The following is a 25,764-nucleotide window of genomic DNA, read 5'->3' as shown; positions in this document are numbered from 1 at the left end:
TGGCAAGTACGTGAGGCCCACAAAGAGGGTTAAAAGACAAAATTAACCCCCATCTGAGAGGAGCAATGTTTTTCCCGCCCTTTACCTTGAGAAAGACACCCAACAATTCCAATTTTGGCGCCAATTTTCCCTCCCTACTCCTTAATTTGTGTCTCTTATCTAAACTAAAGAACTACCGCCAACCAGTCGACCACAATCTGATAAAACCTAGATCAATCTCATTTTCTATTTTTACCCTAGCACTTGTTAAACTAACAGAATAAATATAGAAATTTATATGGAACATCTCATTTTGAGGGACTGTTGGTGAAAAAAACTCCCACAAATGAGTTGGGGTATCACATTGGTAGGTGCACCAGAGTTGGGGTATCACATTGGTACGATTAAGAGTTGGGGTATCACATTGGTACGATTAAGAGGGACTGGGTATCACATTGGTACGATTAAGAGTTGGGGTATCACATTGGTAGGTGCACCAGAGTTGAGGGACTGTTGGTGAAAAAAACTCTAAGTAAAAGCATGATCTTATGTTAATCAAGTGTATATATTACTGGTTCTTATTCAGCCTCAGCTTTCAATAATATATCAAGCCAACTCTGTGGCTACCCTCGCTCTTAGAACTGTTTATTTTTTTAATTATGTAACATTTTATTTTATTTATGATGTAACCAAGAAGCTTATTCTTATTTAATAAAAAAATGTACAAATGATATAAGAACATGTGAAAACTACATGCCTTCCAGTTGGACGTAACTTATATATATATATATATATATATAGTGTCATTCCAGAGTGAGATCCCTTTTTGAAATTAAAGTGCGGGACTCCTTATTTTGTTCACTTTCATGTCGTATTTCTACATCTCAACCGTATAATGTCTAAAACACAGTGTGTAGATCATTCATGCAAATTTTCATCAAATTTGAAGATCATTTAGGCTTTCGTAATCGTAATTTACACGAACGGTTCAGTTTGGACAACTTTTGTTCTGTTGATTTATTTAATCTAATTCGGTACCCAAATGATCTTCAAATTTGATGAAACTTTGTATGAATGATTTACACATTGTGTTTTAGACATTGTACGGTTGAGATGTGGAAATACGACCTGAAAGTGAACGAAATAAGGAGTCTCGCACTTTAATTTCAAAGAGGGATCCCACTCTGGAAGCAAATATATATGTGTGTGTTATCTAATCTAACTCGTTAATCACGCGCTCGTGTTTCACGTAATGCGTAGTGTTATTTCAGTCATCATGCATCCCTACAACACTTTTGCATTTTTTTCTTCTCTCCCTGGGACATATTGCTCTCAAACTTTTCATTTCTGTTGATGCATGATGCATTAAACTGAAGAAACCTAACTTTAATTATTGAAGCACTTCTAAACTTCTATGCCCGGAAGCATGAAAAACGTGGTTCAACTTCTACCTTGGCTTAGTTTGCTGTCGTGGTTTAAAAACTCAATTTTTTTAAAACTCAGTTTTAAATAAGCAACTCCTAACCTACTTTCTAAAATCGTGGTTATTTAAACTAAAAAGTTTTAGATAAGCATGTTTTAAAATTTTACCAAACATAAAATCTATTTAAAATTATGATTATAAGTGATTTTAATTTCCAAAACTCAATACCAAACTGGGCCTTAGACTCCTAAAGTTTTATTTGATTATAGATTTGGATAGTAAAGATCGATGGAATAAAGTTCTAAAATGCAAAGGGAAAGCTACTTTTATCAAAATGAATATTTTTGAAAAGAGGATCCATACTTATCGTTAGCTAGCTGTTATATTCTATTCAAAAGTTTCAAATAATGTGGAAATTGATCTATGATATTATTTGGAAAGTCATGAATTTTAAATGGATATTTAAAACTAGTTTTTCGTGAGAACTGAATGACACAAATTCTATTATGAGAATTTGGTTGGTATGTTTAAGGCATGCTCCTTGATCTTCTATAACAACGATGTTTGCCCTGCTGCCCCCAAACCGGTACAACCACCCGCTGCACTTGACATGGAGGCGACTGCACCCTCTCTAGGGGTTTGGCCGCAACATATATGGTCTGGGAAGTTCACTTTCATGGCGGCGGGACTGGATAAGGTACGCATACCCATCGTTAGAGCAAGTCCACCCCCTGGGTCTTTGTTGGGAAGGCCTGGGTCATGGGCGAGACATGGGTCGCCACATGACAGTGATTTTGAGCTGCAGTTTCCACCCACGATTTCTATTTCTGGATCGACACGTGGCGGTGACTGTTTATTGAATTTTATATTAGATATTTTGAATGTGAATAATAATTTTATGTGTTACTAAAATTATGAATAACGTATTGAAATTATACAAAAGGTAAATAAATTTAAAAAATGACATAAAAATTAATTTTATTTATTAAATGACTTAAATTGACATGCAAAACCTAGAAAAAAAAATTGTGGCTAACAAATCTCCACGACTTGCCCAATTGAAGGTCTTCATTGGCTTCCCAGAGTTTTCTATTGAAAGTCGATACACCGGCCATGAATCGAAACAAAAAAGAAGATTAAAACTATAGGAGAATGAAAGAAAATAGCTATAAAACTATGGATCACAATTTTTTGTGTGGGATGAAAAAGCTAGAGGAGGGTGATATGTATTTATAGGGAATTGTATATTTTTCTTTAAATTTTTTTCTTATTGTTGGGATTTTTTTGTAGCATTTTGCATTCAATTTAATTCATTTAATTAAAAAAAACAATTGACCGTTATGATTACAAAGGTAGGTTTTCCAGGGCCGTCAGATTTGTTTTTGGAAAGTAAACCAACTGTGCAGATTAACTGACCGTTAGGTTTGAAAATTCAAAAGGTCAACTCTAGGGCTGACGTGTGGCGTGTGGGGGGCTGGGACTCCGCGCAAGATGACAAAAATTGGCGCGCTGGGCTTCACGCGTCTTCTGGTTGCTGTTCGTGCGTCTCACGCACACATGTGGCGCGTCTTCTCCTCACCTCTGCAGCAGCTGCACATGGGTGATGTCTGCAGGGCCCCGCGTTTTGGGCTAAGTTGGAAACGAAGGCCCGGGTTTTCAGAAATGAAGACCAGGGTCATAGGTCTGACCCAGGTGAAGACCCAGTGAAAGCCTGGGTTAAAAATAAATTATGGGTGGACTTGGTTTTTTTTTGTTGGGTCTTCATTTGAGGTGGCTGAAGGCCTGGGTCAGGCTTTTTCACTTGGGGTGGACTTGCTCTTATCAGAGATAGGGTTGTAAGTTTTGTTAGTAGTGCAAACAACTAGTCAATTGTGTCTTTTGTTTCTTTAAAAGGTTAGACAGGACAATTTTTCCTTTAACAAAAACACTTTCGTTTTAGATAGATCTTGTATAAAAGTAAATATTGAGATCAATCCAAAGCAATATTAAAGCCTCTTCTAAAAACAAAAACAAAAAAAAAAAAAAAATTAAAGCCACTTTACTTTTGCATCCATCAATCTTAAAAGTTGTCACTAACTTGAGTATATTCGTTTTTCAATAAGACGACCAGTTAATCATTCCACTAGCACGTAGCACAGCACTAAAACATTCAATTTATATCGAATCAATGAACAAACTTACAAACATGTAAACCGTTTCCATGACTGAAAGATCAGACCTGCTAGTTTACCGACGACTATAGCCACTGTATAGCAATATAGTCGTGTCGCAGATGCAGCCGCCGTAAATGTCCGGCCAACTTTCTTCCCCTCCAACCCGGTATATCTAGATATCTACGTCTGCAGTATCTATCAACACATTCGTGCATGCATATATAGCCCCATACAAGTTCATCTCGTAATAACCAAGTTTCTGTTCAACTTGGTCGTGTTTCTGTCCCAGGTAACTATATATATATGTGTGTTATCTAATCTAACTCGTTAATCAAGCGCTCGTGTTTCACGTAATGCGTAGTGCTATTTCAGTCATCGTGCATCTCTACAACACTTTTGCTCTTTTTTGTTTCCTCTCCCCCGGGACAGATTGCTCTCAAACTTTTTATTTCTGTTGATGCATGATGCATTAAAGTGAAGAACCCTAACTTTAATTATTGAAGCACTTATAAAATTCTATGCCCCAGAAGCATGAAAAACGTGGTTCAACTTCTACCCTAAACTCCTAAAGTGTTATTTGATTATAGATTTGTATAGTAAAGATCGATGGAATACAGTTGTAAAATGCAAAGGGAAAGCGGACTACTTTTATCAAAATGAATCTTTTTGAAAAGAGGACCGATACTTATCGTTAGCTAGCTGTTATATTCTATTCAAAAGTTTCAAATAATGTGGAAATTGGTCTACGATATTATATGTAAAGTCGTGAATTTTAAATGGATATTTTTTTATCAGATAAATAATTTAAATGCTAAAACTAGTTTCTAGTGAGAACTGAATGACACAGGTTTTTGAATATGATGTGCAGAACTTGGTTGGTATGTTGAAGGCATGCTCCGTGATCTTCTATAACAACGATGTTTGCCCTACTGCCCCCAAACCGATACTACCACCCGCTGCACTTGACATGGAGGCGACTGCACCCTCTCTAGGGCTTTGGCCGCAACATATATGGTCAATGGGAAGTTCACTTTCATGGGTGATCAGACTCACACTTACAAATATAGTTTATACTTTATAGCAATCCCCTCCGTAATTTCAGAACCCAGATTTCCCTAGGACGAACCGACGAAGGGGGCGGAACCGACGAAGGGTTCAATGGGTTTCAATTCAGAATGGTAATTTCTACATTAAAAGAAAAGTGTTCGTTTCAATAATTTTCAAAACTAAAACTAATAAAATCTTATTTTGCATTTGTATTATGTGAAAAAGTATAGCACACCAAAAGTAAATATTGAAATCAATCCAAAGCAATATTAAAGCCACTTTACTTTTGCATCCGTCAATCTTATCTTTGTTGTCACTAACTTGAGTAGTTGAGTATATTCGTTTTTCAATAAGGCGGCCAGTAAATCATTCCACTAGTACGTAGCACAGCACTAAAACATTCAATTTATGGAGCCCCTTCTGCTGCGGACCGCACATGTAAACCGTTTCCATGACTGAAAGATCAGACCTGCTAGTTTACCGACGACTATAGCCACTGTATAGCAATATAGTCATGTCGCAGATGCAGCCGCCGTAAATGTCAGGCCAACTTTCTTCCCCTCCAACCCCGGTATATCTAGATATCTACGTCTGCAGTATCTATCAACACATGCGCATGCATATATAGCCCCATACAAGTTCATCTCGTAATAACCAAGTTTCTGTTCAACTCGCCAGGGATGACGGATCGGGATCAAAATGGAGCATGGACATAGAAAACTCTATCGGACAGATCGGAGATGATCGAGACTGCCATTTGATAAGCCATACTAAGGTAGGTAAGCTCTCAAATCGTATCTTCTATTGTGATAGTAGATAACATAAGTACTACTATTATTCACCAATAGTTGTTGCTACTATTCTTGTCTATTTTAGTTTTGCACATTTGTGATCGTTATGTTGTTAATTGATTTAAGTTGCTGAATTGAGTAAAAGAATTGCATCTGTGGAAAAAGATTTGTTGTTAACGATGTATATCAGCATATGCGTAGACACCTAAAACGTGAACAACAAATTCGAAAACAGAGCTGAGAGCTGACAGTGATGGCCTATGCAAAGCTATCAAGTTTTTTCTTTCATTAAGAGTTACGATTTCTCTATGACCCGATACGCAGAAACGTATAAATTAAATTGCCGTATATGTTTGTATCGGATCGTATCGGAAACCGGTTGAGAGCTTATATCGTATAAATTGCCGACACCGTTTCAATTTATATCGAATCAATGCACTAGATGTAGTTGTATATCTTCGAAGAACATATCACTTTTGTTAAACCTGTTAATTTTGATACTTCGCATATACAATAAAGTGCCCTAGATGTAGTTTCACGCACGCTGTATGTTTCTGCTTCATCAAGTTATTTGATTGAGTGTAAAATGTGACACAGAGAACAAGCAAGAGCAATGGAGACGCTGTTAAGTCCTATGGTGGACAAAGTATACAAGGCCATTTTGAACGAAGCTCATGTGATAGCAAATTTTGGAGACGAGTTTGAGCAACTGAAGAAAGGGTTAGAAACTACAAATGACCTCCTTGCCAACTCGATGAATCTTCAGAGCAAGTATGACATGGTCAAGGGTGCCTTGAGCCAACTAAGAGAAGTAGTTGATGAAGCTGACGATGTATTGACAGATTGCCTTATTCGAGAGATATACAAGGAAAACAAGTTCTTCATACGTCGCTGTTTTCATGATATGGGATTCTCAAGTCGAGTGGGGAAGCAGTTGGCAGATATCAATTCGAAAATGGACAAAGCAAGTGGAGTTTTGGGAAAACATTTGCAAATGGCAAACTCTATAGCGCCTGATAGAACTCATGGTGGTGAAAGCGATGCAGACCAGAGTGGAAGTGATCGGGAATTCATGTCAAGTAACTATCTCCCGTCTAAGACCTATGGATTGGAGAAGCACATTGCAGTTTTGAAAGAGCGGATGTTTGGCAGCACCAACGGGAAACTCAACTCTATGGCCATTGTTGGGATGGGGGGGTTAGGCAAAACCACCATTGCCAAGAAGTTCTTTACTGATACACAAGTTATATCTCACTTTAACAAGATGATCTGGGTGACTGTCTCGCAGAACTTCAGTAAGCAGCGGATTGTGAAGTGCATGCTGGAGAAGGCAAATCTGCGGCTACCGGATGTTTCCAACTCTGACAACTTGTTCACCACCCTTAGACAAGGACTTGAAGGTCAAGCCTATCTCATTGTCATGGATGATGTGTGGTCTAATCCCAACTTGGTCGAATTTTGGACGGCCCTCTATGACTCACTACCTACAAAGGGTGATAAAAGCACCTGCATCATAATCACTACTAGGTCTATTGAAGTCGCAAGAGCTATGGTGCACCAAGACTCGAAAATACTTGAGCCCCCTAAACTGAATTTAGAGGATAGCTGGTCATTATTCAGCATATGTGCGTTTCCATTAACCGATGGAAAATGCCCGAATGAGCTGTTTGAGAAGGAGGGACGGGCTATAGTGGAGAAATGTGGCGGGCTTCCCCTGGCAATCAAGACAGTAGGAAGCTGTATGGCCAAGGAGGGGGATCGTCTTTCTGAGTGGACCAAGACAAAAGAAAAATTCCACTCCTTGATTACCGAGGGAAAAACAGATGCAGTTATGGTTTGTCTACAGTTGAGCTATGATGAACTTCCAACCGATATGAAGCAATGCATGTTGTGTCTTTCTGTTTATCCTGAAGACTTTGAGATACAAGCTGATCAGCTCATTCACTGGTGGTTCGGAGAGGGACTCATCCGGGGCAAGGAAAGCAACTCCAATACAGAATTGGGATATGAAAATCTGGCAAGACTAGCAAACAGATGCCTGTTAGAAGTCGTGGAGCGCCGAGGTTATGATGGAAGGATATTAAAGTTCAAAATACATGATATGGTACGGGAGTTGATAACCAGGATTGCAGAAAAGGAGAAATTTTGCAACTTCAGCCCACAATGTATGCAGGTAAAGATTGAAGATTCTCGGTGGTTATGTCTTACTGAAGACATGACAGCTGAGCTTAAGAAGCAATGGAAAAGAAATTCCAAACTGAGGGTGCTTTTATTTATGTCAAGCCCTTCATTGATTGACTTCAGCATGAAATTTGTGTTTCTGGAGTCACTCAGGGTATTGGACTTGTCTAACTCGAAGTTAAGTGTGATGAGTGTTGAAGATAGCAACACAGCCTCTTCAGGTACACTGTGATATCATGGTTGATAAGTTGTTTAGTTTTGTCTTGAAGTGTTTTGTGTGTCTGAAATCTTGCTTTTACTGTTGAACAGGGATTTGTGTGGAGAAACTCTTGGGCATGATCACTTCTCTGAAACGCCTAGCATGTCTAAACCTCAGTGGAGTTCAGGAACTACTGGAAGTGCCATCTTCAATCAAGAAACTCCTTAACCTTCAGGTTTTGGTATTGAACGGATGCACAAAATTAGGCAAAATCCCCGCCAAAATCACATATTTGAAGAGGCTTGTTGTCTTGGACATTGGATCATGTCCAATCAAGCACCTGCCTCAGAACCTAGGGAGCCTCTCTTGTCTTGAAGAACTCTCTGGATTCAGGGTGGTAAGTCGGGCTAAAACACAGGGTTGCACCCTTCTTGAGCTCGGAAAACTGGTGCAGCTAAGAGTTCTTCGAATTGCAATATGTGATGTGGATGATATCTCCGAAGAAGAAAAGAAGAGCTTATCAAGTCTCAAGAACCTCAAGGTTCTAGCTATTGATGCTGCAGAAGCACGCAGTCGAGAGAGGCTTGATATGATAGATGAGCTGGACTTGCCTCGAGCGATAGAGGAGCTGTATCTCAGGAATTACCACGCCACAAAAATGCCAAACTGGTTCAGACAGTCAAGGCTTCCTAAGTTGCATTACCTTTCTATCGAGGATTGCGAAGTTGAAAGCCTAACGGACAAGCACAACCGCAGTTGGAAAATTGAAGGTTTGTATTTGAAGTTGCTACATATGTTAGACGTAGACTGGGATGACTTGCAGAAGGCTTTGCCAGTATTGCGCTACATGGAGATTAGCAAATGTCCTAAGTTGAAAAATTTTCCCATCGATGATGTCTTCAAGGGAGGGGTTTGGAGAAAGTGATGGATCATTATCAGGCAGGAAAAATCACTATGGAATTAAGCTTTGGTCGTTGGTGAATGGTGAGTTCATGAGCATATTGCACCTCTATTCCTAGCCTTGAAATTTGTTTTATAGGGAAAATATATTTATAGGATTTTGTGTGCAATATTGGTGTTTAATTTGCTCGTCATGTACTTAATTATTTGCGATGTATTGGTTGTAATTGATGTATGCACCTTCTGGCCGTAAATGGTTGATGAAGTCAATTCTCTATCTTTCAACAACTCTCTAAATCTCAAGAACAACGAAATTAGATGCACAAAATTCCCAGACAATCAAGAACAATATCTATCTGAATCTCAAACATTTAAATAATCTCTATATTTTCATTATTAAAATTAACGAAAAAAATAATAAACACAGTGAACTAGAAATAAACATGAATTAATCACCAACTGGATTAGATCAACATACATACATTGATATTATTTCTTGACTTGATCAAATGAGAGCAATTTTCTGGTATGCTCCCAAACACGCTCATACACGACGCCCACGTACTTGGCCGCCGTTGTGTCATCCTTGACGGCGAGGAGGAGCCGGAAGTTCTGGCCGGCGACGACCTGAGTCTCGCCCTTCACCACGCGCTGCAACTCGAGCTTCTTCCCGGATTCCTTGTTGTACTCCGACACCGCGAACTCGGCAATCTCCTTCACGTGGGGGTCGTTGATGTCCTTGATCGGGCTCCATCCGCCGGGAACGGCGGCGGCCAGAGGGAGGAGGACGGCGAGGATTGCGAGGAGGCAGAATGGACGCATCGTGACCGTTGAGGGTTTGAGGTGTTGAATTTGTTCGAAATGAGGAAGATTGAGAAAACGGTTTATAAATAGGTGGGTGGTCGCTGCGAAGATAAGTAATGGGGAGTCGGGGGAAGGCTCTAGATGGTCTCGAATATTGCACCTGGATTTGGTTTTAATTACGGGCCTGCCAAGGGTGTGATAAATACGGCTGATGGCGGGAAGTAGGGGTAGTTAAGGAATTTGATAGTGGGTTATATCCAGCCTGTCGCGTCGCGCAGGTTAAACGACGCCGTCGGGACTGTTAAGTGCACCTGGATTTGGTGTCTATTACGGTAGTGCCATGGTGTGGTGAATACGTCTCAGGGCGGGAAAGTTGGGGTAGTTGAGGAATTTGAAGGATGTTAGTGGGTTATTTATTTACATATTTGCCACCAGACCTTTCACGGGCAGCAAATACTGTGATCAAAGGAATAAGGGAGACCCTACAGTTGTTTTTTGGCTCATGGTTTTATTCAATTGTTTTGGAAGGGACAAAGTATTATGGAGTCCGTGACTGTATTCGTTATCCAAATGTTTTCTTCTTCGAATTTTGGATTTTGCTAGCTACTATGTCTAAGCAACTAGTCGATTCGGTCCAATATTATTATAGTAAGTTAGTAACTTACTATATAGCTCATGTAGGATTGCCACCTTTTATGCTCGGAACTTATCATACATGGTTACTTGTCTTGAAATTTTACTTTCCATTTGTGCTGCACAATAAGAAGTCGAGAGGAAGCTTTCCCTGTAGTGTTTGATCTAGAACAACCATCTCAAAACCCGCAATTTCAATATTTGGCAACTCAAAATACTTCTCATATGCGTCAACTCACATACATGGATAAGGAGATCGAGTTCAATGAAGAATTTGATTCAATTTTCATTTTTTTTATAATACTGAATCATAGAAGTAACACTATAAATAAACTTTAATAACCATGACTGTTTGAAAAAACAAATAATAACCATGAGACAAAAGAGTTTAAGAAGTATGTAGGCATCAAATAAGTAACTCATATGGGTTCATTCTACTCATCCACTATCCTTCTTTTCTTCTTATGTTGGCTTGATTGGCTTTATGAGAATCCTAGACGGTACCATCTCTGTGTTCTCATAGGGTTTCTTTTCATGAAGAGACATTGATCTATATGTTTCAAGAACATGTTTAGCAGTATCTTTAATAAAAAGTTCATCCCGGTGATTCTTTTTGTACTCTTCCAAGAATACTAAGAAGCCTACACTTCGACCATCCCTCCTCCTTTTGGAATTTTCACAATAAGTACAACCCATTCGTCCACAATGAAAGCTGAAATAAGTTCCGCACCTGCATGCAAGTAATTTATCCAAAATGAAATATATAATTCAGAAGTTTCAACCTGTTGTTGTACCCTTATACTTAACAAAGCTACTCAAAACAATATAGGATTAGCCATTCAGAAGGATAAAGGGTCATTTCACTAAGGGATCCCCTCTTTTGACATATATGAGGGATCAAACATTAGACCTACTTTTCAATCACATATCAACATCTCCACCGTTCAATATTTAGATGTATATATGTAGATCACTTCTGTAAAATTTCATCTTATTTGGTGATCGTAAAGGTGTTCAAAACAAGTTAGTTGGGCGTGCCAAGGGACCTTACACTGCGCACAAAACAATCTTTTACAATTAGGGCACTCGGATCCCCTCACTGCCTCTGCCTAAAAGAATAGAGAAGAGTCTGAATATTGTGTATATCATTCAATCAATGGCTATGCCAATATATACAGAAGCTACAACGATGATCCTAACTTGTAGGAACTATTCTAGGAAAGAAATCACAATTGACAGCTAATCTCTATTAAATACAAGATATCATCGAATCATCTAGTCCTTATTCTTAACACTCCCCCTCAAGTTGGAGTGGATATTGATCACTCCCAACTTGCTTAACAACATTGCAAATTGATTCGAGCTCAGAGGCTTCGTGAAGATGTCTGCCGGCTGTTCCTGCGTCTTAACATACTGTGTCTTTATCATTCCCCTTTGCACTTTTTCCCTCACCACATGACAATCAATCTCGATATGCTTTGTTCTCTCATGAAACACAGGATTAGAAGCTATGTGAATTGCCGCCTTGTTATCACAATATAAATTCACTGGTCGTACTTGTCTAACATTCAAATCACGTAAAATATATAACAACCATGTTACCTCACAGCAAGTTGTTGCCATGGAGCGATACTCAGCCTCAGCACTTGAACGAGAGACCGTGCTTTGTTTCTTTGTCTTCCATGAAATTGGAGCATTTCCAAGAAAGATACAATATCCCGTAGTTGATCTTCTCGTATCCTTACACCTTGCCCAATCCGCATCACAATATGCCGTTAGCTCTAAAGATCCACTAGAAGGTAGGAGGATACATTGTCCTGGAGTCTGTTTCAAGTATCTCAATACCTGATAAGCTGCCTCCAAGTGAGGCTCTCTCGGTTTGTCCATAAACTGACTAAGAATATGTACTGCATATACAAGGTCAGGCCTTGTGATGGTAAGGTAGATGAGGCGCCCAACTAGTCTTCTGTATCTTGACGCATCATGCAGCAATTTTCCATCACTTTGCGTAAGACATATATTCTGCTCAACAGGGAACCGTGAAGGCTTGGCTCCCAAAAATCCTGCATCCTCCAAAATTTCAAGTGCGTATTTACGCTGGCTTAATGCAATACCTTGTTTTGACCGTGCCACCTCTAATCCAAGAAAATACTTTAATTTTCCCATATCCTTCAACTTGAATCGGCTTGACAAGAAGGCTTTAGTTCTTGTGATGTCATCTAAGCTATTCCCGGCGAGAATCACATCATCCACGTAGACTAAAAGAGCAGTGAAGGTGCCATGATGATTTCGAACGAACAAAGAATAGTCGGACCATGATTTTCGGAATCCGGCTGCCTTGAGAGCGGCCGATAGCTTCAAAAACCATTGCCTGGAGGCTTGTTTTAGGCCATATAACGATTTATGTAACTTACAGACAACATGTTGCTCCCCCTTTCGTTCGAATCCGGGTGGCAATTGCATATAAACATCCTCATGAAGATCACCATTGAGGAAGGCATTGTTGACGTCTAACTGATGGAGATGCCAATTTTGCTGTGCAGCCAAGCTTAATAAGACACGGACTGTTGTGAGTTTGGCAACAGGAGCGAACGTCTCTCTGTAATCAAGTCCCTCAATTTGGCTATATCCCTTGGCCACTAAGCGTGCTTTGTAACGCTCAATAGTGCCATCTAGATTGAGCTTGATCTTGTACACCCACTTACATCCAATGGGTCGTTTGTGTGCCGGAGGAGCCACCAAACTCCAGGTTTTGTTGGACTGCAAGGCTTCAATCTCTAGTCGCATCGCCTCTCTCCACTTGGGGTCTTTTACTGCTTGTGAGAAGGATGAAGGTTCTCTGTGCAAACTAATGTTAGCAGTAAAGACTCGATGAGGATTAGAGAGATGGGTATAAGAGAGAACATTAGAGAGACTATGAGCCATACCAGGATTGACGACCTCGGCCGAAGAGGATGAGGGGACTGAACGAGATGGCAGGGCCGCCTCAATATGAAAGTCATGCAGTGCCGTAGGAATCTTTGTGGTGCGAGTAGAACGTCGGACTGGTGGTTGAGGAGGAGAACGTGGGTTCTGGACTTCAGTTGGAGATGAATGAGTGTGTTGTGTTTCAAGAGAAGAATGAGTGGGCTCCGTTTCAAGAGGAATAGTAGACGGTGAGTTGGAGGGGAAAGTTAGAGAAGATGGAGGAGATGAAAAAGATAGAGAATTAGTGGTGATGGGATTCAATGAGTCATCAGCGGAAGAATGAGGTAAGGTGGTGGAATTGGAATTGTTTAGAGTAAGTGTAGGAAAAGATTCTGGAGAGATTGTAGGATTGGGCTCAAGGTCAAAAAGTGGGGATTTTGAAACAATTGGATAAGGTAGGGAATCAGAGTTTTGCGTAGACTTCTCCACTCTGTGTTGTTATGGAAACACATCTTCAAGAAAATCAACGTCTCTTGAATATAGAATCTGCTTGGTGACTAAGTTATACACTTTATATCCTTTCTTTCCATTTGGATATCCGAGGAAGATACACTCGACAGATCTGGGATCAAATTTGGATGGACGAGATGGGTGCGTTGACACAAAGCATTGACATCCAAAAACTTTAAGATGAGAATAGCTAGGTTGATGACCAAAAAGTTTTTCGAATGGACTTTGTCCTTGAAGGTTAGGAGTCGGAGTTCGATTAATTAAGTAGGTGGCGGTTAAGATAGCATCCCCCCAAAAAGGTTTCGTCAAATGTGCTTGAAAAAGAAGTGCTCTAGCAACATTGAGCAAGTGACGATGTTTGCGTTCAGCCACACCATTTTGTTGTGGTGTGTTGATACAACTCGTCTGATGAACGATACCTCGAGAGGAATAAAAAATTGGGAATTTTAAACTCTACACCATTGTCACTCCTAACCATCTTGACATGCTTGGAAAATTGTGTTTCAACAAAAAGGATGAAGTTGATGAGTAAAGGTCGTGCTTCAGACTTATGTTGCATCAAATAAACCCAAGTGCTCCGTGAATAATCATCAACAATAGTGAGAAAATATTTTGCACCAGAATAAGTTGGAACTTTATAACTACCCCAAATGTCAACATGAATCAAATCAAAACTGGAAGAACTACGAGTAACACTTAATGGAAATGGTTTGCGAGTTAACTTAGCAAGAGGACAAACAGAACATGAGTTTGTATCGCAAGACTTATTCGAAAGAAAAGGAAATAAAGAAGATGCTTTAGGCGAGGGATGACCAAGACGTTGATGCCACAAAGTATCAGAATTAATGTGGACTGCATTGCATGTTGCTTTCCCTGGGAAATTGAGGCGGTATAGTCCCTCCTGCTCAGTTCCTGTCCCAATCATCCTCCCCGATCGTAGGTCCTGTATGAAACAAAATTGCCTTAGAAAGAGAGTGACATATAGGGAATCAAATCCTAGTTTGCTTACTGATATGAGATTGAGATAAAATTGTGGCACACATAACACATTATGGAGGATAAAATGAGGAGAAAAAGTGACAGTGCCTATGTGTGTAACACGCACTGAAGTGCCATCAGGAAGTTTGACCCAACGATGAGGAATTGTTTTATAAGAAGAGAGGAGATTAGGACTACAAACAATGTGATCAGTGGCACCACTATCTAAAATCCAGAAAGGCTCATTGCTATTTTGTGAGAGGTGATGGACTTTACCCGATAATTCTTCATAGTTTTGAATATTACCGACCAAATTGGCAGAAGTTGATTGTGATTTGGCTATGAGCTTGTTAAGTAAAAGTTGACATTCCTGTTTTGAGAAAGGAAAACCATCGCTTTGCCCTTCTGTGACGCCATTCTGTGTACCAACATGATTCGCTTTAGGCTGCTGTAACCCTCCATTTGTAATGTCATTCTTTCTTTTTCGACAATATGGTTGAGAGTGCCCCTTCATACCACAGTAAGAACATGTGATGTGAGCTCTGCAATATTTCGTACTGTGATTAGTCATATCACACTTCTCACAGTACCTGCCTCCTCCTTCTGGGCGACGGACATCTCGATTTCCTCTCCGAACAGAATTGACGGAGGTGTCAGCAGCTTCCTTCTCTGTGAGACTTGTCTCTCGGCCTAAACCCTTGAAGGAGAAGGCAGCAGATTCTGGCATTGCAGTAGCCTTGTCTGCTGCAACTTCCGATTGCTTTTCCTGTCGAAGTACAATGGCATATGTCTTGCTCAAGCTTGGCAAAGGATCCATTCCAATTATATTGCTACGGGTTTGTTCGAAACTCTCATTCAAACCCATGAGAAACTTCATTGTCTTTTGTGTTTCCATGAATGTCTTAATCTCAGCAGCTGCTTCACAGGTGCAGGAAGGAAAAGAGCATAAGGCATCTTTTTCATCCCACATCCCTTTCAGGTTTGTGTAGAAGGTGGTGACCGAATTGCTTCCCTGTTCACACTTGTGTATACTGCTTTCTATGTGAAACAAGGCAACAGAATTTGTTTGATTAAAACGATCCTCTAGTTCTAGCCACATACCTCTAGCCTCCTTGCAATGGATTACAGATTTGGACATGTTCTTTGACATAGCAGAGATCAGCCAAGTTTTGACAAGAGTATTGCATCTGTCCCATTGAAGGCGTTCTTCTGCGTTGATAGTTGGCCTTTTTAGGGTTCCATCAACAAATCCTGTCTTGTTCTTGATATGGAGGGCCATCATCATCGACGATGCCCAGGTTGAGTAGTTGTCCTCCGCCAGAGGTTCAGAAACCAACATAGCTCCGGGTTGGTCTGAATGGTGGTAGAAAGAGCGGGTGATTAGAGTTCTCCCATGGTGCTGCAGCTTTGGAAGTTTCTGATCCCTTCACAATTTCGGGGGACTTTGATTCATCATCGCCAGCCATGAGGATTGTTTGAGTGAAATATCAAGGTCTCAAGAACGCTGCTCTGGTACCATAAAAGAATAGAGAAGAGTCTGAATATTGTGTATATCATTCAATCAATGGCTATGCCAATATATACAGAAGCTACAACGATGATCCTAACTTGTAGGAACTATTCTAGGAAAGAAATCACAATTGACAGCTAATCTCTATTAAATACAAGATATCATCGAATCATCTAGTCCTTATTCTTAACACCATCGTCGATCAACATTGCGGAGCAGTCCTTAAAGGGGCAGTAAAATTTCTGAGACCCAATAATCATGTCCTCGCACAAAATTCTTCCCCATTTTTCAAACACCTCCGGTTTCAGAAACGAATGGCAATGTTCGGGATCCAGTGAACCTTTGCAATCGGGTACAAGGCACCCTATGGAGCTTAGAGTCCACGTATTTCACCACGCAATCAGTACAGGAAACATGGCTGCAGTTTTTGATACCAAACGACTCATGTGCCGGCTTGGCCTCTACACAAATCTCACATGCAAAAGATGGGGGTTTGGAATTGGAACAAGACCCATCGTTTGAGGTTTTTCTTCGCTTCCTTGTCCCGAAAGGGATGTTGGAGGGTTTGAACCTAAGAACCCTAACCTCTTCATCAGAGAGATCGATGAAGTTACCTGCTTTAGGACTGTGGGCGGATTTCACGTCATCTGCTAGTATCACGTTGGACTTTCCCAATCCCCTAAACAAAGTGGATGTCCTCAAGGAGAAGGAATCCTCTTCGATGTCCTCAAATTGATTTGAGGCCTTACTCAATCGGCTTCTAAATTATTATTACTAAAGAAAAACAACACGCAGTAGAAGCATCATATATAAGACTGACTTTCATTGTTAGAAGAACAGTGTCATATCCAATGTAGCTATGAATTGTGCAGGTACAGCCAATTTATATTTGTAGAATGTTGATATTGAGGATTAAAACTATGTCATCTTCCTTAGTCTAAATATTTTCCAGTAGCCAGTGTAATATTTTCCAGTAGCCCTTGCTTTGGTCTTTGGGCTTTGTCCCTTAATGAATTATTCATTACCCAAAAAAAAAAAAGTGTAATAACAGGATTCATTCCCGTGTTTCAGTTTATGTTGAATCTGTCTTAATGCTTTCTATTTGATTTTGTTTGTAGCTTTTAATTTGATCACTTTATTCACATATGTCGTTATTTTCTGAACTTTAGTTGGAACTTTTTTTATACGGAGGTAAACATGCAAGAGTTCCGAAGGGAACTTGCCCCAACATATTCTCTTGCAGGAGAGTGCAGATCATCAGTGAGAGACTGTTGAAGCAAATGTGTGCTGATATGGATTTGCCCATCTACCCCTTATATTTTGAGATAGAAAGGTAACCTTAGCAGGAGGTCGGTGGTCGGTTGAAGCTGATAAGCAATTGTGATGAGTTTGATCGGTGGTCGGTTGCAGCCTAAAAACATGCACTGTGCACACCGAGTCCACCGTATACCCCTCTTGATATCAAACGCAGACAGGTTGCTAACTGCTCAGCAATCAGAGTTCGTATATATCTGTCCTTGCTTGTCCCAATACACTGGGGTAGGTTTTCTTTAGCAAACGTACACTCCCCACCTCCCCACACCCCAAATCAAATTCTTCAAATGTTCCCGTTGGCGGTGTTTCTGATTTTAAGAAAGATGACCAACTTTGTGATGTGGCTGACTGGCTGCGCAGAGGCAAGACATCAGCAAACTCTTGGATCCTGTATTTCAGAATAAAACTTTGTCCTGTATAGCCTGGTCTTGCTTAGCTAAATGCTGCATTGATAATTTGACGACAGTATGGTTACCTTTCTTTGCCAGCTGTTTGTTTATCTGAATATCAATGCCCGCGTATAAATACGCATTGCTAGCTCCCCAGCTTCCTTTCATTTCCATTACTACCAACTCTTGTCAAAATCCAACTCTAGACGACTAGACATCAGCAATGGCTAGCAGATACTGCCTGGTGTTTTCGATTGCTTTTCTCATTGGTTCTTTGATGGCTGTTATCTCTTCTGCTAGTAATTTCAATCAGGATTTTGAGATTACATGGGGTGATGGCCGTGCCAAGATACTAAACAACAACGAGCTTCTTGTACTCTTCCTCGATAGAATCTCAGGGTCAGGATTCCAGTCCAAGTATGAGTATCTATTTGGTAAGATTGATATGCAGCTCAAGCTTGTCCCTGGAAACTCTGCTGGCACTGTCACCGCCTATTATGTAAGTTCCATTTTTAGTGTTTTGATCATAATCAATTGCCTAGCATCTTATGCACCATACCAAACCACTACCTAAAGAACAGTATAAAACTAAATCCTACCTAAAGTAGTGATATTTTGACTGACTTTAATATCGTAACATAACATGTTTTTTACGGTAAATTAGGCACATGTTTTTCACGGTAAATTGGGCGCACATGTAGTAATATTCTAAATTATATTTTCTTTGTGTGGAATTAATAGTATTAATAGTTTTAGTTATGTTAATTTTTATTGTGCTTTCGTGATTTGATCAACTGCAGTACTAACTAAAGTAACTTATAAATTGATAGTTTGATAACATAAGTTGCAAGTTATCAATGAAAAGGTTTAACCGTGATTACGCCCAAATGTAGTAATATTCTAAGGGATACCATATTTTGTTTGTGTGTGTGGGATTGCAGTTGTCCTCAAAAGGGTCAGCATGGGATGAGATAGATTTCGAGTTCTTGGGTAACTTGAGTGGTGATCCGTACACCATCCACACCAATGTGTATAGCCAAGGCAAGGGCGATAGAGAGCAACAATTCCATCTTTGGTTTGACCCAACTACCGACTTTCATACATATTCCATTCTTTGGAACCCTCGGAGCATTGTGTAAGTAGCCGTCAAACTGAAACAATCATTTGACCAAATAGAGAGTTAGAATTGTCTGAAGTTGGATACCACTTATCACAGTATCTCATTTTGACTCTGCATCTCAAGTTCTCAACCTTAACATTCTGGAATTCTAATAGCTAAGCCCTATTGACATGGTTCACTTTTCCCCATGATAGATTTTATGTTGATGGCACCCCCATAAGAGAGTTCAAGAACTTGGAGTCAATTGGTGTTCCCTTCCCAAAGGACCAGCCCATGAGATTACACTCTAGCCTTTGGAGTGCAGATGACTGGGCTACAAGGGGTGGTCTGGTTAAAACAGACTGGACAAAAGCACCTTTCATTGCTTCTTATAGGAACTTCAACGCCAATGCCTGTATATGGTCCTCTGGAACATCTTCCTGCACTTCACCATCCACTAAAGGTGAATGGCTCTCACAAGAAATGGATTTAGCAAGTAAGCAAAAATTGAAAATGGTGCAAGAGAAGTTCATGATCTACAATTACTGCACAGACACAAAGAGGTTTCCCCAAGGTTTTCCTAAAGAATGCAGCAGGGTATCCGAGGAAATCCGAAAATAAAATTTCCTCATGCTATAGCGCTCTGAATTTCCATTATATGTTTATGTATTGTAGGTAGTATATAAAAGAGAAGTAGTATCTCTCTTGTTCTTATATTTAGATCAAGTAGGGGTGTCATGGAATCATGGTAGACTGCATGTTGTGTCGACAAGTTTCTCATGTAACATAGTCTTTTTATCGTTTCGTGCTGTACTTTCCCGATGTAAGTATATATATATGATGAACTTCTTGTAATATTTGTATTGATTGGATCACTTTTAAAACAGAACAGTTATTAATAAATTGAACGATTACAGTAACAAATGAAAGAATTGGTGTATGAATTGACAAGTTCAAACTCTCTAGGAAGTGCTGCATTCCACAGGGAGGCCCTGAGGGAAACGCTTGACATCTGCACAGTAATTGTAGATCATGTAGTTCTTCTGCACCCATTTCATCCTTTCTTGACTTGTATTGTCCAATTCTTGTGAAAGCCAATCGCCATTAGCACTAGTTGAACTGCAAGAAGATGCTCCAGAAGACCAAATGCAAGCTTCAGCGTTAAAATTCCTGTAAGAGGCAGTGAAAGGAGCTGCACTCCAGTCTGTCTTCACAAGTCCACCTCTTGTTGCCCAATCGTCGGCGTTCCAGAGACTCGAGTGTATTCTCATCGCTTGGCTCTTCAAGAATGGAACACCGTTGGACTCTTGATTCTTGAACTCTCTAATGGGAGTGCCATCAACAGAAAAACTGAAACACGTAACAGCTAGTAATTAGTCAATGAATAATACAGAAAGATGTCACTTCAGCTAGTGTGATATAACTCGGACTAGTGGCATGGGGTGCTTACACAATGCGCTGTGGATTCCAGAGAATGGAATAGGTGTGGAAATCAGCAGTTGGGTCGAACCAGAGGTAGAATTGCTGCTCTCTGTTTCCTTTGCCTTGACTGAAGATATTGGTATGAAGAATGTAAGGGTCGCCACTCAGGTTACCCAAGAACTCAAAGTCTATCTCATCCCATGTAGACCCCTCTGATTTTAACTGCACAAGTTAATTAAAGAAACAATATTAAGAACTCGATTTCCCAAAAAGAATCTGATACATGCAGGATAGGTTGAAGCAAAGTGACAGAATATAAGATGATGGACATACATAGTAGGCAGTGACGGTGCCAGCAGAGTTTCCGGCAACAAGCTTGAGCTGCATGTCAATCTTGCCGAAGAGATATTCGTTTGTGGATTCAAAACCAGAGCCAGAGGCTTTATCGAGGGAGAGAGTAAGAAGTTGACCGTCGTTGAGTATCTTGGCTCGACCGTCGCCCCATGTAATCTTGAAGTCTTGGTTCAAGTTACCAGCAGAGGCAACCATGAAAGAGCTAACTACAAGTAGAGGAATGATCAGCAGCGCTACTGAAGTAGTGGAAGAAGACATAGCTAGTGACAAGTGTTGGAAATGAAGTGGTAATGAAGAGAGAAGAAGGTGAAGGCTGGATGAGTATGAAGTAAAAGAAGAGCTAGGTGGCTAGATATATATAGAAGAGGATGCATGGGCAATTGGGCATACGCTTCAGCTAGCTGGGACTGGGAGGAAGAGTGAAGGGAAGTTTGGAACGAAGGTTCCGTCAACTCTGCTGTGGACAGTTGTTGGCGGCTTACATAAAAAGTAGTATACTGTTAGCTGTCCAGAATCGCACTACCAAACCACATCCAAACCCCCCAAAATGATTATCATCACCAAACGCGCTTTTGAAGAACATCAATTTATTTGTTCCAAAAATTTGACGTGTTTTGTAACTTTTTTAACCTGTTCAGGTTTTTCTACACATGTTGTTCTGTACGCATCAACACAGAAGAACAGAGTGACGGTCCCTTATTTTATATCCCTCTGTTTTTGCTAGTGCGTGAAGGGTCGTTTTCTTATGCATCCTCAATTATAATAAATAATACTATAATAGTTAAATATGACTCTTCCATTAAAGGATTTTTATTGAGGCTTATGTGAGTGATGGGGCATTAGGTCAATATTTTTTTTTATCACATTTTTCAATCTTAACCTATTCATTTCTGTAAAATTTCATATAAATTGGTAATCATTAAGGTGCTGAAAACTGTGATTTGCATGAACGGTTCATGTTTGACATATTCGATATGTCCATTGATCTAAGCTACTTTGAAACATTCATGATCACCAATATGGCTCAAAATTTTCAGAAATGATCTACTAGTATATATAAACCTATAAAGTGAACGATCAAAATATAAAAAATGTGATCGAAAAATTAACCTAATGCCTCGTCCCTTATATAAGTCATAATAAGGAAACACTAGTAGAAGAGCTCTGATCTGCATGGTTAAATACTTCAATATATCAGAAAAACAACATCGTTCCCTCTAAATTTCTTTAGATATATATTAGGTTACCTAATAAAAGTCTACTTAATTAGGTTGCTAGTCAGAATCAGTATAAGCATCTACATATGTTGTTAGAATGTTAGATAAGTTCCTAATTAATTTCTCCATTTCCAGCAAAATAAGTTAGCAAAAAAGAGAAAGAAACGCGTCACTTGGGATCTTTCTGTTTTAAACGAATACATATGCTTGCACTGTAGGGTCTTTGTTTCTATCTTTAATATGGCGGTGCGCATGCAACATTATGCAACGCTAGACGAAGCTGGCATAAATATGTGCTAGCTGGATCACCTGCCTTGATCAACAATAAGTTCTTCAACACGGTCATATATTGCCCTTTACTCTATTCAACCTCGGCCCCTCTGAAACTTCTTTTTTTTTTTCAATAAAGATGGCTCTTTACGTTCGTGTTCGACAATTACTACCCAAATCTTTACAGCTATCTCCTTCTGTACTTTTCACTGTTAACAGCTGACTGAACCGTCCCGAGTTCTACCTCATAAGCTCATTCGTGTCCTATAAATACCATCCCGTACATGCCAACTTCTCTCATTCATAATCATCCTTCCATTTCCATAGTCGTACTTACTAATTTTCACATGTCTTCTTCAACTTCAATGCTTCTGTTTGTACCATTTCTGCTTGCTAGCTTTGTTATGGTTGCCTCTGCGGGTAACTTCAACCAAGACTTTAAGATTACATGGGGGGACGGTCGAGCAAATATACTCAACGACGGCCAACTTCTTACTCTCTCCCTCGACAAAGCCTCTGGCTCTGGTTTTGAATCCACAAACGAATATCTCTTCGGCAAGATTGACATGCAGCTCAAGCTTGTTGCCGGAAACTCTGCTGGCACCGTCACTGCCTACTATGTATGTCTTCATCTTATATTCTTTCACTTTGCTTCAACCTATCCCGCATGTATCAGATTCTTTTTGGGAATTAATATGGTCAGAGTGATTCATGATGTTTCCTGAATTAATTTGTGCAGTTAAAATCAGAAGGGTCGACATGGGACGAGATAGACTTTGAGTTCTTGGGAAACCTGAGTGGCAACCCTTACATTCTTCACACCAATGTGTTCAGCCAAGGCAAAGGTAACAGAGAGCAGCAGTTCCATCTCTGGTTCGACCCAACTGCTGATTTCCACACCTATTCCATTCTCTGGAATCCACAGCGCATTGTGTAAGCACCCGCTAATATCCAGATTTTGTTACAATTAAATGACATTAGTTTCACTACAATTAAATGACATTATATATATATATATATTGACCAATTTACTTTGTTCTGTGTTTCAGTTTCTCTGTTGATGGAACCCCCATTAGAGAGTTCAAGAACCAAGAATCAAATGGTGTTCCATTCCCAAAGAGCCAAGCAATGAGAATACACTCGAGCCTTTGGAATGCCGACGATTGGGCGACAATGGGTGGACGCGTGAAGACGGATTGGAATGCAGCTCCTTTCACTGCCTCTTACAGGAATTTCAATGCTGAAGCTTGCATTTGGGCGTCTGGATCATCTTCTTGCGGCTCAAGCAATGCCCCTTCTTCCACTAATGGCGATTGGGTTTCGCAAGAATTGGACAGTGCAAGTCAAAAGAAGATGAGTTGGGTGCAGAAAAACTACATGATCTACAATTACTGCACAGATGTCAACAGATTCCCTCAGGGTCTCCCAGTTGAATGCAGCGCTTCATAGAGAGATATACTAAGTCATCAATCAGGGTCTCCCAGTTGAATGCAAAGCTTCATAGAGAGACATATACGAAGTCATCAATCAATTCTTTCCAATTTTACTATTCATTTTGTAGGAGATGCAATTCTTTTATAAATTGGCATATATAGCTCGGCCGTGATTCATGATTTAGCAGTAGTATACTTTCAACAATTAGACTTCGTCTAGTGAAATTATCTTGTGTTTTGGGAACAACTATTGGACAATAATTTGATTAATTTCCAAAATTACATAGTAGGTTGAACAACTATAGTGTAACAACTCTGCCATACCTTCCTCTTCATACGCATGGAGTAGGTGTGCATTGAAATCTGTAACAACGACGTTAAGCCTTGGGTATCGTTCTGCAATTACTGCCATATGCATGACACATTGACACTAGATTGGGTGGCACCTATGCAACATATGTCGGTGATATTATCAAAATCAGGTGGGAGGCCCCGTTTACTTGATTTTCTGGAAGCATGGCGTCTTGACCTGGAATAAAAACTGCTAAAGGAACAATGTCTATATTTGGATCCGGAATAACGATATGTGAAGGAGCAACATCAACGGGAACCCGATCCTCCATTGTTAGATATCTCCGTAAACGAACACAAGATCAAGAGGAACTCTATGTGATACAAGAACACAAAAATTGAGCTATGAATTCGATCAATGTTATGGCCCCTATTTATAGAATTATTCGTTTCCTAATGCTTCTAAATGCTTCTAAGAGCATATCCAGTAGCTTCCTCATTTTATTAGGTTTCTCAATTTTGGAGAATATTAGACCTTTTTTTGGTCCAGTAGATTCCCCATCCCATTCTCCATTTTGGGGATGGAGGAGAGAGAAAGGGTTTCATTCCCCATATTTGCAGCATTCGGCAAAAATTTGCCGAACGACTTTACATTAAATTGCACGGGCGCCAACGCACAAAACGACCCAAAACCAGCTCCCAAAATGATCAAAAATCCTTTCGTCTTCGACTCTCAGAACCTAGGTATGAAGCACTCATCCAGAACAAGAAAATAGCGCGCACAGGTCAGCACTTCTCCACCTCTGTTCCTTTTGATTCTTCAATTCCCTACTTGTTTTTATCTTTTACTACTTCCTTTGGTTCGATTTTCAGAACCCAGGTATGAAGCCCTGACTACCAACGAGTTCATGATGCGCAGAATGGTGTTCGCTAACAGAAAATTCATGGGTGCTGCACTTTATCTACATTAAGAATATTATGTTGTGTGTTTATCTGTAAACGCAGCTACCCTGCTAGTATAGTAGAGTAGAGTTGAAACAACTGTGTTTACAACCACAGTTGTTTTGATTGATCACAAGCTTTTAGGTTTTTGGGTTTTTGATTATCTCTTTGCTCTTCGACTGAATCGGTTCCATGTTTTGATTTGGGCATTTTGGTTTGATATTGTATGTTTGGTTTGATATTGTGTGTTTGGTTTGGTTTACTCATCCATGATAATATATGCATCCATGTTTTAGAGTCCCACCAGTGTTTATCAAGTCCATCAATGCCAATAGTTGGTGTTGTATAGGATGAAATGAGGTCATTGTTGCCCTGTGTATGGACAAAGAAAATACATCATTGCTGATCGACATGTACAAGTTAATAAGCTATTAGAAGTTCAGAACTGAGAAGTAGACTTGCTTGAAGCAAGTTGGTTTCTTTAATAGCTTTCTTATGGATTTGATTAATAAAACAAGAGATATGTTGTTGTCATAAACAGTAGGTGGATGAACAATAACCCATTTGTAATTTTTTGGATGTGAATGAATGGAATTGATGATATTCTGATTTTATGATGTCAAAAGTTGTTACCATAAGCTATCATCTACTGAGAATGATATAAGTTGTTCTTGATGGTGCAGATGGGTTCTTTGAATTTCACTGACCTCTTCAACAATGGATCGTCCTCAACAGTGGATCGTCCTCAACAATTGAATTTCACTGACCTTAGGAAATAGCCGTTAGGAAATATGCTCATCAAACTAGCCGTTTATTTCATCTTTCTTTGAAATTAATTTTTATTTTATAAATATAGAATATTTGATTATTGTATTAAATGAGGAAATAGAATATTTTATTGTTGTATTAAATGCATGATTCCCTAAAATGGGGAAGTTGTTGGAGTTGGAGCAAAAAAATTATGGGGAATCTTACTTTTGCTTCCCCATTTTGGAGAAAAAATGGGGAAGCTGCTAGA

The 25,764-nt window shown here is 39.8% G+C and overlaps 5 protein-coding genes across 5 annotated transcripts; 3 read left to right on the top strand and 2 right to left on the bottom strand.

The window, feature by feature from the left end:
* The first annotated feature begins 5,060 nt into the window (after positions 1 to 5,060).
* Positions 5,061 to 8,959, top strand: LOC101292671 (disease resistance RPP13-like protein 4-like). Its single transcript, XM_004293324.1, has 4 exons — positions 5,061 to 5,173; positions 5,281 to 5,377; positions 5,991 to 7,795; positions 7,884 to 8,959. Exons 3-4 carry the CDS (start codon positions 6,007 to 6,009, stop codon positions 8,696 to 8,698), a joined length of 2,604 nt encoding a protein of 867 aa, XP_004293372.1. The 5' UTR covers positions 5,061 to 5,173; positions 5,281 to 5,377; positions 5,991 to 6,006; the 3' UTR covers positions 8,699 to 8,959.
* A 68-nt stretch (positions 8,960 to 9,027) lies between these two features.
* Positions 9,028 to 9,541, bottom strand: LOC101292381 (cysteine proteinase inhibitor 5-like). The gene has a single exon (XM_004293323.1). It carries the CDS (start codon positions 9,493 to 9,495, stop codon positions 9,163 to 9,165), a length of 333 nt encoding a protein of 110 aa, XP_004293371.1. The 5' UTR covers positions 9,496 to 9,541; the 3' UTR covers positions 9,028 to 9,162.
* Positions 9,542 to 17,689: 8,148 nt separating this feature from the next.
* Positions 17,690 to 19,717, top strand: LOC101292093 (probable xyloglucan endotransglucosylase/hydrolase protein 25-like). Its single transcript, XM_004293322.1, has 3 exons — positions 17,690 to 18,217; positions 18,660 to 18,853; positions 19,033 to 19,717. Exons 1-3 carry the CDS (start codon positions 17,942 to 17,944, stop codon positions 19,436 to 19,438), a joined length of 876 nt encoding a protein of 291 aa, XP_004293370.1. The 5' UTR covers positions 17,690 to 17,941; the 3' UTR covers positions 19,439 to 19,717.
* On the bottom strand, positions 19,653 to 20,915 carry LOC101291499 (probable xyloglucan endotransglucosylase/hydrolase protein 23-like). Its single transcript, XM_004293320.1, has 3 exons — positions 20,573 to 20,915; positions 20,268 to 20,461; positions 19,653 to 20,167 (listed from the first exon to the last, which is right to left on the bottom strand). The coding sequence occupies exons 1-3, from the start codon at positions 20,849 to 20,851 to the stop codon at positions 19,780 to 19,782; spliced, it is 861 nt and encodes a 286-aa protein (XP_004293368.1). The 5' UTR covers positions 20,852 to 20,915; the 3' UTR covers positions 19,653 to 19,779.
* Positions 20,916 to 22,130: 1,215 nt separating this feature from the next.
* LOC101291797 (probable xyloglucan endotransglucosylase/hydrolase protein 23-like) lies at positions 22,131 to 23,769 on the top strand. Its single transcript, XM_004293321.1, has 3 exons — positions 22,131 to 22,700; positions 22,820 to 23,013; positions 23,130 to 23,769. Exons 1-3 carry the CDS (start codon positions 22,365 to 22,367, stop codon positions 23,527 to 23,529), a joined length of 930 nt encoding a protein of 309 aa, XP_004293369.1. The 5' UTR covers positions 22,131 to 22,364; the 3' UTR covers positions 23,530 to 23,769.
* Positions 23,770 to 25,764: the final 1,995 nt, after the last annotated feature.

This window comes from Fragaria vesca, linkage group LG3, assembly GCF_000184155.1.
Source record: "Fragaria vesca subsp. vesca linkage group LG3, FraVesHawaii_1.0, whole genome shotgun sequence".
NCBI lineage: Eukaryota > Viridiplantae > Streptophyta > Magnoliopsida > Rosales > Rosaceae > Fragaria > Fragaria vesca.
Note: the sequence above shows the minus strand (reverse complement) of the source record. Positions and strands in the feature narration are given on the sequence as shown.